Genomic DNA, 12,786 nt, shown 5'->3' with positions numbered 1-12,786 from the left:
CCTGTTTTTCACTTAAAGTAGGTGTCATTATGGATTTTTTTGGTGGTATTGGTGTAATGTGTGCATAGAGGGGTGGGGTTAATATTGGAGAAATGTGTGTGGACAGGAATGGTGATAGTATTGGTGTAATGTGAGGGGAGAGGGGTGGGAGTGGTATTGGTGTAATGTGGGTGGGGTGGGGGTAGTATTGGTGTAATGTGAAGGGAGAGGGGTGGGAGTGGTATTGGTGGTATTGGTGTAATATATGAATGGAAGAGTGGGGATAATATTGGAGTAATGTGTGGGGAGAAAGGTGGGGGTGGTATTGGTGTAATGTGTGCATAGAGGGGTGGGGTTAATATTGGAGAAATGTGTGTGGACAGGAATGGTGATAGTATTGGTGTAATGTGTGGGGAGAGTGGTGGGGGTGGTATTGGTGTAATGTGGGTGGGGTGGGGTGGGGGTAGTATTGGTGTAATGTGAGGGGAGAGGGGTGGGAGTGGTATTGGTGGAATTGGTGTAATGTATGAATGGAAGGGCGGGGATAATATTGGAGTAATGTGTGGAGAGAAAGGTGGGGGTGGTTTTGGTGGTATTGGTGTAATGTGGGTGGGGTGGGGGTAGTATTGGTGTAATGTGAAGGGAGAGGGGTGGGGGTGGTATTGGTGGTATTGGTGTAATGTGTGCATAGAGGGGCGGGGTTAATATTGGAGTAATGTCTGTGAACAGGAATGGTGATAGTATTGGTGTAATGTGTGTGGAGAGGGGTGGGGGTGGTATTGGTGTAATATGTGCGTAGATGGTGGGAGTGGTATTGGGCAATGTGTGGGAAGATGGGTAGCACTGTTGCTGGCATTGACAACAAACAAATGCAAATAGTTGCAGTTTAAGCAGCACACCTTCAGACAGCTGATGTTTGAGAAGGGCTCTTTCAATCTGGTTTACTTGACATGGTAAGTAGATTTACAGAGTAGACAACTTGCTGGCCGCATGTGACTGGCCAGTCGGTGAAGGGGAGTCATCCCATTATGGGTGAATACTAATTGATAATATGAATAACTAGTACAGTATAATGATTTATGCATAAGCTAGTTTAACAGTGTAGGCACATGACTAGGAAAATAGGTATACAGCATGATATATAGTATATGGACATGTTACCGGTACAATGTTTTGTGTACATGGCTGAATATTAGTCCACATGGCTGATATGTACTATGGGAGCCACTGGATGGTTAATAATGCACAAGAGCTCATGGCTGTTATATCATGTTGAGGTGTCATTGGCTATAATACTGATCATTATACATAGCTAGACCCTCTAATGTGCATAGACCCTGGAGGTGTTTAAATTAGTTCTTCAGTTAGTGCACAGCCGTCACATAGCTGTCTTCTCTCTGCAAATGGACTTTTTTTTTCGATTGCACATCACATTTTGCATATCTCATATCTTACACTGATACCATCAACAGCCACAATAGAGGTTCTTAGAGCTGCACCCAATTTTACCTCATCTGAATCATGACAGGTCCAAGTCAGGCGATGAACTGTTCATGCCCAGAGAACTAATATTAAAGTCAAACCTAACATTACAGCGAGTGTCCTACAGGCTGTAGGCTACAGCTGGTTTTTACCTACACATCCCAACAGGTACTTCTCCTGACATGTCATGCTGGGACTTATAGTTCCACCACACTGGTAAGCCACAGGTGAGAGAAGTGGTAAAGGATAGTTGTCCATTCATAGAGCATAAGATACTGAACTTGAGTATGGCTATTGTGCATATGGTTAGTATTAATAATCATTTTCAGGGAACAAAACGTACAAGAATATTTTATAAATCATTCAAGTTCAAAAATATTACTGCATTTCACTGTAGTGCTTCTCCTGCTATCTAAGCTATAAATTACAATGCTGCCCACTACTGGCTGGCACAGACACATTCATATGTAATCTGCACAGTTGATTCAAGAGAGGTGTGAAGCAAACAATGGATTCTAAATGTTTACTAACTATACAGGAATGTCTAGCGAGGCGTAGCACTGAGCTGGTAAGCAGGTGGCACGTTGCCCACGCCGCTGAATAATGGGGTGAGATCAATCATATCAGGATGCACTGTGGGCTTGAAATTAAAATTTTGCAGCAAAGTGGTGAAGAATATGAAGAGCTCCATGCGGGCCAAACTCTCTCCCAGGCAGACTCGCTTACCTGTAATAAAAATAAAAAGTGTTGTTAGATCATTAACAAAACAGTTACTGTAATATAGGGGAAATATGTATGAATCTGTTTGTAGAATTCATCATCATCATAGTTCATTTGTGAGGTGCCTCAAAACTCTACTGCGCTAGACAGTGAGAGTTACAAATCACATGTAAAAACAGAGCAAGTTCACACAAAGTTAATGAAGAGATGCAGAATCGTAAAGAGGGTCCTACTCGTATGAGCTTAAAATCATATAAAAAATCTCAGTAGTGCACACTTCACTTAATAAATAAAAAATGGTCAGTCTCTGGATAGCATTTCTACTAAACAAACAAAATTATACATAATTACTAATGGTGATGTACAGATCCTTACTAATTACATTAACAGTAACACAAACAATTAAAACATATTATTGGGATGTATTTTTACAAACCCTTCTGGTTACTGTATTTAATTGTATTACATTTGTTACATATATTCCACGTATCCATAAGGTTTTCTGTAAAGCAGAATTTCCTAACACTGCTATGCTTTTGAGATTATAGGAGACTGCATTGTGGTACAGTAGACACAGCGATTAATGCTATCATGCTGTATTAATCATAGCTCCCAACATGTCTGTCCCCGCGGGGTCACATCACAAACGGGGTGTGGCCACAACATGAAGGGCATGGCCACGCCCCCAGAGGGCTGCCTAGTACTGCATAGTGATAGGATGCCCATTACATACCTCTCTTCACCCAACATTCCCTTCCACAGGACAAACATGTCCCCGGGAGGGACAGCGAGACAGAACCCTAAAATCGAGACTGTCCCGCTGAAATCGGTTGTTTTAAAGCTCACTGTAGGCTTCCTGATTGTTTACATGTGATTAATGCAAAAAAATGGAACAAGCAAAGATGCTACCACAACGCAGGGAAAAATCTCTAGTGGGTATGGCAACAAGGTAGCCCAGGGTTTCCCAAACCCAGTTGTCAGGGCTCCCTAACAGTGCAGGTTTTCCATATCTCCTTGCTGGAGCACAGGTGTATTCATTACTGACTGACACATTGTAACAGATCCACAGGTGGTCCTAATTATGTCACATGTGATCCAGAAAACCAGCACTGTTGGGGAGCCCTGAGGACTGGGTTTGGGAAACCCTGCGGTAGCCTATATGCATGCATTTTACATGCATTCAAACCCCAATCAATACAGTTTAATTAATTAGTTGGAAGGTTGACATAAACAAATGCCAGTAACATGTTTACTTGATTGCTGTAAAGTGACCTAATTACTCAAGGGTAAGAGCAGTTTTCTTTTCAGGGAAGATTTAAACTTTGACTTCTACCAAAATATTAGTATTCTATTTATACTGTACATTTAGTGTAAGTTTATATTATTTACAGATAAGTTTACAAAGCTGTACAGCAGCTTTGTAACGATTATCTAGAACAAGTACGTTAGTGTGAGAAATGGTTCTGGAACAGCTTTTCCACATATTTTACACAAAAACTCTGCCTCATTGGGGAAGTGGGGGGTTAAAGACATGATATACCCGCTGCTCTTCTGTTTGATAAGTGACACTTTTAATGAGCTACAAGCCCTTGCATACGTGCATATGTGCATATGTGCATTGTAGATGATAGTTATAAAAACATTCCAAAATGACAGTGCAATGCAATTTAAAACACAGGTTTGATTTTGTAACTTGTCATATTGCATTAAAAATGTGGATATAACTTTAAATAAGCGCATTAATCTATTCACACATTCATTATTTGAATTCATAACGTCAGAATTTAGGTTAAATACATGTTTTTGATGAAAATCTGAAGGATTTTATTTATTCTGTAAAACAGAAGATATTAATTTGTAGACAAATAACATCTGTACCTGTGGAGAAAGGCATAAAAGCCTCATTACTTCTAAAGCGGTTGTTCTCATCCAGGAAGTTTTCAGGGTTGAATGTATGTGGCTCTTTGAAGTTCTCAGGATCAGTGTGAACGGAGGTCAGCACTGGGATAACATTTGTGCCCTAGAGAGTGGATTGTAGAGAAGATTTATTTTTGCCTTCTGTTTCCTCTGTCTTCTTTTCTTGGTCAACGCAAGAGCTAATTTTTTGTGCAGTAACTTTCCCATCGATGTACTAAATACTAATTCTGTATAACATCTTTCCCTCAACTCGCTCTCAGCACCTTGTACTTTATATACTCCTTACCCACCATTTGATCACTGTGCCATTCTCCAAAGTGTCCCTGTGCTTAATCTGCATTTTATTTATCAGTATTACCTCTACACCCTTTCAAGGTCTCAGAACCTCCTTCTACTCTAAAAGCACCACCTGCTCACTCTTGACCATTGTATTCTAATCATTATTTGTTCTATCCCTAAACTGCATTTATTCATCAGCTTATCCTCTAAATCTACCTTAACCCGCTCTTTGTACCTATTACTTACACTCTCCATGCTCTACAAGAGTCTCATGTCGCCTCATGGTAGAAACACACTTGTATCTTTATCATTATCCATACTGTCCCTATACCCATTCGCAGCACCTTCTACCACACACTCATAATTTGACAATTCTCCAGACTATAAAATAATTATGAAGAAAATGATTAAAAATAGGTGACTAAAAATTAGACAATTTTAAAGAGAGTATTAACTTTGCTCTTTCACTTTACTGTTTTACAACAGCACCTACCACACAGTAGGACATGCTACGCAACACTAGTGACACCATCAGATGATAGAAATGAGCAGGAAGATTCATTAATTGATGGGAGTAAATTATGTTTGTCATACTTTACATAATGTACCTCTTTTTGTGATCCAGAGTCTAATTTTGCTTTGGCCATTCACATTCTCTACATTACTCTATAATTGTATAGTTTTAGGCAGCTGCCTAGGGGCCCAGGCTTTTGGGGCCGCCACTGAGTGCCGGTGCCAAGTTTGTTTGTAAACTGAATGATTTGCTGCCGCCTAGAGTAAGAAAAATCTCTGCTCTTTTTGCAAGGTAGGGACTCAGCAGCCTACTGATGTGGGACCTTACCCTGCTCCAGACTACAGGGTTCGCTGTGTGGAAGCGAATGTACACAGAAGGGAACTAATATGTGATCAGTTCCCCTCTGACTATAACAGGGATGACGGATCAGCAACACGTAAGTGAGGATGGAGGGTGGAATTAATATAATTGGTCTGAAATTAATATTGAGAGGGTTAGGCATGATGATTGGAAGTTAATAAAATGTATAGCGTGGAAGTTTCCCATCATACATAACCATTTCAACCAAATATAACCTTCTTACTTAACCCAAATAACGACACGGACACAAATTTAACATTTGGAAGAAGAATTAATTTATTGAAATAACTGAGGACTGAATGGAGCTAAAATCTGTCCAAACAGCTTGACTACACCCCCTCTGAAACTGCAGGGATAAACCTCCCCCTACCAACTGAGGGGTCCTCCTCACAGGCGGACCAGCAATATGATGACACTGAAAGGGAGGTAGTGACCTGTGACTAGATGAACCCAGCACCATATACAAACCCACTGACTGCAATGCTCTCCTACCACTACTAGAATTACGTAACCAGAATAAACACGGGTATCGCCCTAACTAAATAAAACTTGTAGGGAGGGCGGTAGGAATCCGGATGCAGGAACAAGAGGGAGAACTGCAGACACTGGTGATTCAGTAAAACCCTCCACTTCCTTCTATTGGTTGTTGCTTTTGTAAGTAACAATTGACTAGTAAATACTCCTGTCACTCCCCGCATTATTTTAACTACGTTCTGGCTAATAGCCTCCCTTTAACTTATGAGGGCAATGGGGTTAATGATCTTAATGGGGTACCTTTTATGAGGCTGAGGGAGGTATTGCTTTAAAGGTTTAATGATATGGGATTAATTAATGATGTTGGGGTTAATGCATTATGGGGATGAGGGAGTTAATAACTATAAAGGGGTTAATGATGTTGACAGGGTTGTTATGATGAGACTAAAGGATTTAATGATTTTAAGGCAGGCTTGATTAATGATGAGGGGGTTGATGTAGGAGTTAATAAATATAGGGGGTTAATTTGTAATGTTCTGGTCAATTAATGAAGGGTAGGTTGATGTTGATGAAGATTTCCTGATGATAATGATGAGTTTGAAGAGGCTACAGACTATAGCTGAGGTAATTGATTGATGAGGGGGTTAATGATTATTATGAGAGGTATAATTATGATGAGGGATTATTTATGAGGATTTGAGGGTTATTTATAATGTGCCACTGCTCATGGGCCAGTGCTATATGCTTACCCAGAGGCTAATGTGTGGGAAGAGGGGTGGTCATGTTATGAGTGTAATTTGTGGGGAGAGGAGTGGAATGGTATTGGTGTAATATGTGGGCAGAGGGTGGGAGTGGTATTGGTGTAATGTGTGGGAAGATGGATGGCGCTGTTGTTGACATATTGTTACAAGCTACTTTTTTGTTTTGTTTTAAAATTTAAAATTTGCAAAAAAAACAACTCTCTAGAAATCCTGTGTTTGACCCTTGGACAGTGTTCTGAATCAGACATCTGTGCGTCTGGACTGCAGCCTTGTCTGTCAGGCAGGAGGAGATTAGCGTTATTATTTTTATTTTACAAAAGTCAAGTGTGTGAAGATGTGAGAAGTTGAGGAAGAGGCAGGGTGGTAGGTTGAAGCTTTGCCTACGGCACTGAGAACACTTGCACTGACCCTGTTTATACTCATTGAAAACCATGCTGAACACTTATCCAACTCTGATACTATTGCTCGCTTCAGTTGTTAAATCAACTCTCTAAAATTATGTTTACTTAATTGCCCATTTAGTTTTCACATGATTGGGAACAAACATCTTTGGAAGTAAGAGGATAGGGGACTACGCTATTATTATGTCTGATAGGTCTCTTAGCTTTCCATTATAAATGTTTGAATTATAGTTTGTCCGTATGTATCCATCACAGTTTCGCTATGTGCATCATATCTCACCTTAGGCAGAATGTATCCTCTAAAATGGGTGTCACGGATGACGGAATGTGGCAAGCTCAGTGGGATTATACTGGCAAAACGTTGTATCTCATGTATCACAGCGTCAGTGTAAGGCATCTTGCTCCGATCCTCTACTGTTGGGCATCGGTTTCTTCCAATCACTTTGTCTATCTCCTGGTGAACTTTCTCTGGATGGACACACAGTAATATATGTGAATTGTGCAGTTTAGGACACATAGGCTTATAAAAGTGCAACATTTGAAGGACTATTGAAGCTAAAATACAAATTGACCCAATGCTATATATAAATATGTATCAAAAAGTTCCTTTATGTTCACAGAGTTTGTTATATTAAATGTTTATATCTTTTTAAAAGTTCTAATTCTCTGTTAATATCTCTATTAAGCCCCTAAAGTCTCCCTGATTTTGTATTCAATCAAATAAAAAAGATGATGTAGTAGAGTAAATTTTTATTTGTAACACCAATAAAATCTGTCATCTGAATTTAGCAATGACTTTTATTAAGCTATTAAAGTTTGTTTGTTTTTTCAGTATACAATACATTAATAAATCTGGTGCGCATAGAAAACGGAATTTAAACGGAAGACCCAAGCCAATATTTTTTGCAATTGGAGTGGTTGACCTAGCAGGAGCCAGGAGTACCTGGCTGAAGAATGTGTGGCAGGGTAGGATGAGCCATTCATATAATTTTCTCTGTTGCTGAATCCACTGGCAAATGTACAATGTTGCATTTGAGCTAGGCTACCCCTTTAAATGGGCCTAGCTCCAATGTCATCTCAGTTTATATATAATAGACAAGAGTCTTATAGAAAGCTTGTCCAGTATTGTTATCAAGCATACATCATTTTCCTGGACAATCTTGATGAACCCTCTAGCTAGGTATTCTGTTATGGGTAGCACGGTGGCTAAGTGGTTAGCACTTCTGCCTTACACCACTATGGTCATGAGTTCAATTCCTGACCATGGCCTTATCTGTGTGGAGTTTGTATGTTCTCCTCGTGTTTGTGTGGGTTTTCTCCGGGTGCTCCGGTTTCCTGCCACAGTTCAAACACATACTAGTATGGCTACTATCAAATTGACCATAGTCTCTCTCTCTCTGACTGTGTTTGTGTATGTTAGGGAATTTAGACTGCAAGCTCCAATGGGGCAGGAGTGATGTGAATGAGTTCTCTGTACAGTGCTGCGGAATTAGTGTTGCTATATAAATAAATGGTGATGATGATATAGTCTTTAAATAGCTTGAGTTCTGAAAGTGGAAGGGCAAGCAGCCAACCTTTAGGTAACCTTGATGATGGTAACAAGCCTGTGGAGCAATCATAAGGCCTATGAGGTGATAAAGAATTTGCTGCTTTTTTGCCAAAAACATCTGTGAACACCTGGTAAGCTGCAGGTAGGTACATAAGACTTTTAGTGGAAGAGAAAGACAAAATTTTAAATAATTCTTGCCCAACAGATTATTCGTCTAGCTGACTAGCTATACAATTGAAAGTGTCATTGTTACTACTTTCAATTTAATACGTTCTATGGAAAGAGTGTTACCATCCAGGCCAGCAAAAGAGATTGGGGTTTCCAGAGGGATAGTTAGTACAAGATCTGAAAAATCAGTATGCCCAAGAGGAAACATCAAGTTCTGTCTCCTCTGTTGTAAGCCTGGCTACCCCTATCTGCATAGGCTCTGAATTATCCCAAGAAGACTGGCACAATGAGAAGTAAGAACCCCGTAACATAGAGTGCTTCACCTGAGAGTGCTCCTCAAAATTCCTATCAATCCAGATTGATTATTGCATAAGACTATTGAGTGTCTCAGGCACATTGTCCCGAAGTGACTTTAATTTGCTTTGATAGACCCACATGAAACATGAAACTAACTCCTGAGAGTCAGATTATTCCATTCACAGTCTGCAAACCACCTGTGGAGTATCGGACAAGACTCCTAAACTGTTTTGTGGACCTTCAAATAGAGAGCGAATATTGAACTCTGCAGAAGACACCCTATCAGGGTCATCATACAGGACGCCCAAGGTGTCAAAAAAGGAGTTTGTAAATAGAATAGCGGTGCTATTAAGTTCAAGATCAAAGGCCCATGTTTAAGAATCTCCTTGTAGGAGCAAGATGATTATTGCAACTTGCTGTTGTTCAGAGCCAGTAGAAGTGGGTTTTAATTTTAAATATAATTTGCAACTTTCTCTGAAGTTGCTGAATTGTTTCCAGTCACTAGAAAATCTGTCTGGCAAATTGATTCTGGGTTCCTTTACCTCTTGAGAGGCAGCTTGCAGAGCCACAGAAAACTCCTACTGAACGAACACCCACAAAGAAAATTCTTTCACTACTTGGCCATGGTCTGTACTTGAGAAGTCAGCACCTGTGCTAGAGTGGGTGGTCTAGTTTACATAGGAGTTGGGTCCACAGTTTGTATTGGCTGTTTATATTGTTATGAATATCTTCATTTAATAAGACCCCTAGAATCTCCTTTTAAGGTCATCATATTTAATAGCTCTCACCAATACTCGGTAACCAGGACTTCACCCGTAGTAGTAGGGGCTTATCAGCTTTGGGTATTTGTGGGTGTGAACGGAGCACAGCAGAGATCAGCAGGGAAAAATGCAGGAACACTGAGGATGGTGGTGCAGAGTACAGAGGTTAGGTCCAAAAGCAGAGACAGGTTGAGAACAGTGGCTGGCTGTAGTCTGTCATGAAACAGAATAGGGTCAGGGGTGGCAGAGAGCCAAAACAAAGTCTTAAGAAACTAGCCAAGAGCAATTTGGTGCACATAGCCACTGATTGAACTCTAGAAACTAGTTACCATTACTAGGCTACTGACTAGGTGAGCGGCGTCACCTGCTGCTGTTTCTAGCGTACATCAGCTACTATCCAATAAAATGAATAGAGGTTATATATTTGGTAAGTTGGTAAATCAAATAGTAAATGGTGGTTTATGGGGATTGCATAGTTGCTGCGCAGCAATCCACATTTGGAGTACCAGCCCCCACAGCTCTGAAACTTTGGAACAGATTAACGTTCTTAGCAAAATCTTACTTTTGAATTGCCCCAGCGGGCTGCCTCCTATATTAAAGGATATGATATATTATAGTCATTTCCACTGATGACTACTTTTATGCTTTTCATACCAGAAAAATCAGTTAAAGAGAAGGGACACTGGTTGGTGTTGTCTAAGCAACCACCTGAGAGCAAGGTGGTGCCTATTACAGCTGATTGTACTCTAGACACTTTTAACCGTTATAAGGCTGCCAGTTAAGTGGGCAGTGGTGACACACATCAGCTACTACCTAAAAAAATTAGTAGAAGTGAAACATTTGGTAGGTTGGTAAATCAAATGTTAGATATAAACTAATCCATTTGCTAAAATAACAACTATAATTTCTGTGAGTTTACTAATTATGCTAAAGATGACATTTGTGGCTTCCATACCTGTAACATCTGGATATTTCATCAGGATAAGGATACCATATCTCAGGGTGGTACTGACAGTTTCTGTTCCCCCAAAGAATAAGTTCAATGTCGTCATTACAAGCGTTTCCATGTTGAAGTAGCTCACTGGATTCCCTCTCTCCTAAACAGTCAAATGTATCCATAATTATAATGTATTATTAAAAAAGCAGAGATTAAATAAATCTATATCCTTGTAGCACAGGGATCGGCAACTTTCCTCTATCAATGTGCAGGCTAGAATCTTGTCAAGTCTCAGTCTAATTTTCATCCTCCGGTTCAGTTATGTGACGTTGGACGCGGTTTTGTGTTTGTTCGTTTACATCCCTTCTGATCGGCAGCTAACAACACTGCCCACCACATTCAGAAGAGGAGAAGTAAAGGTGTGAAAAGAGGAGAAGTGGAAGACAAGGGGGAAGATGGTGTGGCGCAATAGGACTGTGGGTTGTGGGGGCACATAGGAAAAAATAAGAAGGAACAAATGGGATGGGGGGACAAGGGTGACAAGTACACAAAGAGGGAGACAGAAAGGGACAGGCAGCCATAATGTAAGACAGATACACACAAACAGTTTGGACACACATGGGCTGTGGGGACAGAGGTGCACAATAGCTGGGGAGGGGCAGAGGCACACGGGCTGGGAGTGACAGAGGCACATATGGGCTAGGGAGGGCATAAGCACACATGGGGCAGGGGGAGCAGGGACACACCTGGGGCAGAGACACACATGGGGAGGGAAAAATGGAAACCGGAAAAGGCAGGGTTTGAATGCAGACAGGAGAGCTTACTTACTTAAATCATGTGCCACTTTTATTGTGCACCGCAAGAGAGACACTCACTTTCTATGAGGCACGACCAATAATGAGTCTGAAGGGAGGAGAAGAGGGGAAGAAGAAGTAGCCGGACGCTAGATGTTGCGCTGCAGTTCCTGTATAAATGACTACACATGCACTACAGTCCAAACTGTAAGTACCTGTACCCCAGAGAGACCGGCGGCGGAAGCTCGGAGCTTCCGAAAATGATGTTCCCCCTTGATGTCTGGACGTGGCCTGGGAACCGGTGTACCAGTGAAAATGGTTCCGCGTTCCACGTCTTGCACACATGCCGGTGGTTGCTGACCCCTGTTTTAGCATGTCAGATGTGTGTGGATTTTCTACTTACCTTCTGCATCTTGATAAGGAAGCAATCAATCAGGTCTCGTGGACAATCGGGCTGAAATGTCTTCTCATGGTTTGTAATATTTTCCATCACAAAGGATTTCATCTTTTCAAGATTCTTGAAAATGCGCTTGTGGGGTCCTGGCAAATGATTCATGATTCCTGGGAATATGTTGTAAAGCTGCAAAGGGCCAAATGAACAGTGTATATATGTTGATACACAAATAATAAGCACAAAGGGCCTGATGCTGAGTTGGACATATGCCCTTTTGCTTAGCGTACAATCTGTAAATTTGTACTGTGTATGCCCACAAAAAAAAGCCACCTGAGGGCTGGTGCAAATACATGCCGATGATGATGACAGTAATCAGCACTAGCCTGAGATGCAAGTGACTCAGCACATGGGCATAAATAATCTATTTTTACAGGCGACTTTTTTTGTCATAAATTACATCCAAAGACCCTTATCAGGCCCAACAGCATCAGGCCCAGAGACACTTATAGCATCAAAACACAATCATAATATTCTCCTCACACAATTCTCACACAATCATCATGTTGTTAACAATGCCACTTCAATATGAAAAGCATTTCATTAGCAAGCAGAGACAGTACCACAGTGGCGGAATTAGCTGGACAAAAAAGAAGTACAAGAACAAGATAATGAACCTGGAAGGAAACTTACAATTGTATATGATTAACTACAGTACAAAGAGCCCCTGAGTCACCATAGTGCTCCAAAAATTGAGCACAGCTGACTTAGAGTTAGGCAAACGGATAAGGGGAGGGAGTGCTATTCATGCTGTATGGTATTGATTAATCTCATTACTCTGGTAGTGCGTTGTAGCTCCATCCTGACTCCTTATGGTAGACAATCATGCAAATCAGCAAAGAGGAACATTGAGGTCTAAGTGCTAAGCCAAATGTGGAGGAAAGAGTTGAGGTGTACCACTCTTTCCTTCTTATTTACTGGGGCAACACAGTGGCCTAGGGG

The 12,786-nt window shown here is 40.9% G+C and overlaps 1 protein-coding gene across 1 annotated transcript in view; it reads right to left on the bottom strand.

The window, feature by feature from the left end:
- Nucleotides 1-202: 202 nt before the first annotated feature.
- The window catches only part of LOC142101539 (uncharacterized), an 84,181-nt gene continuing 71,597 nt past the window's right edge, over nt 203-12,786 (bottom strand). The window contains exons 16-20 of the mRNA XM_075185992.1: nt 11,797-11,973; nt 10,618-10,759; nt 7,168-7,355; nt 4,060-4,201; nt 203-2,187 (exon numbers count right to left, since the gene is read on the bottom strand). Of these exons, the coding sequence (XP_075042093.1) occupies nt 2,006-2,187; nt 4,060-4,201; nt 7,168-7,355; nt 10,618-10,759; nt 11,797-11,973 (831 nt within the window). The 3' untranslated portion in view covers nt 203-2,005. The remainder of the gene's footprint in view (nt 2,188-4,059; nt 4,202-7,167; nt 7,356-10,617; nt 10,760-11,796; nt 11,974-12,786) is intronic.

This window comes from Mixophyes fleayi, chromosome 9 (assembly GCF_038048845.1).
Source record: "Mixophyes fleayi isolate aMixFle1 chromosome 9, aMixFle1.hap1, whole genome shotgun sequence".
Classification (NCBI taxonomy): Eukaryota; Metazoa; Chordata; class Amphibia; order Anura; family Limnodynastidae; genus Mixophyes; species Mixophyes fleayi.
The sequence above is the reverse complement of the archived record's forward strand: the minus strand, read 5'-3'. Positions and strand labels throughout refer to the sequence as shown.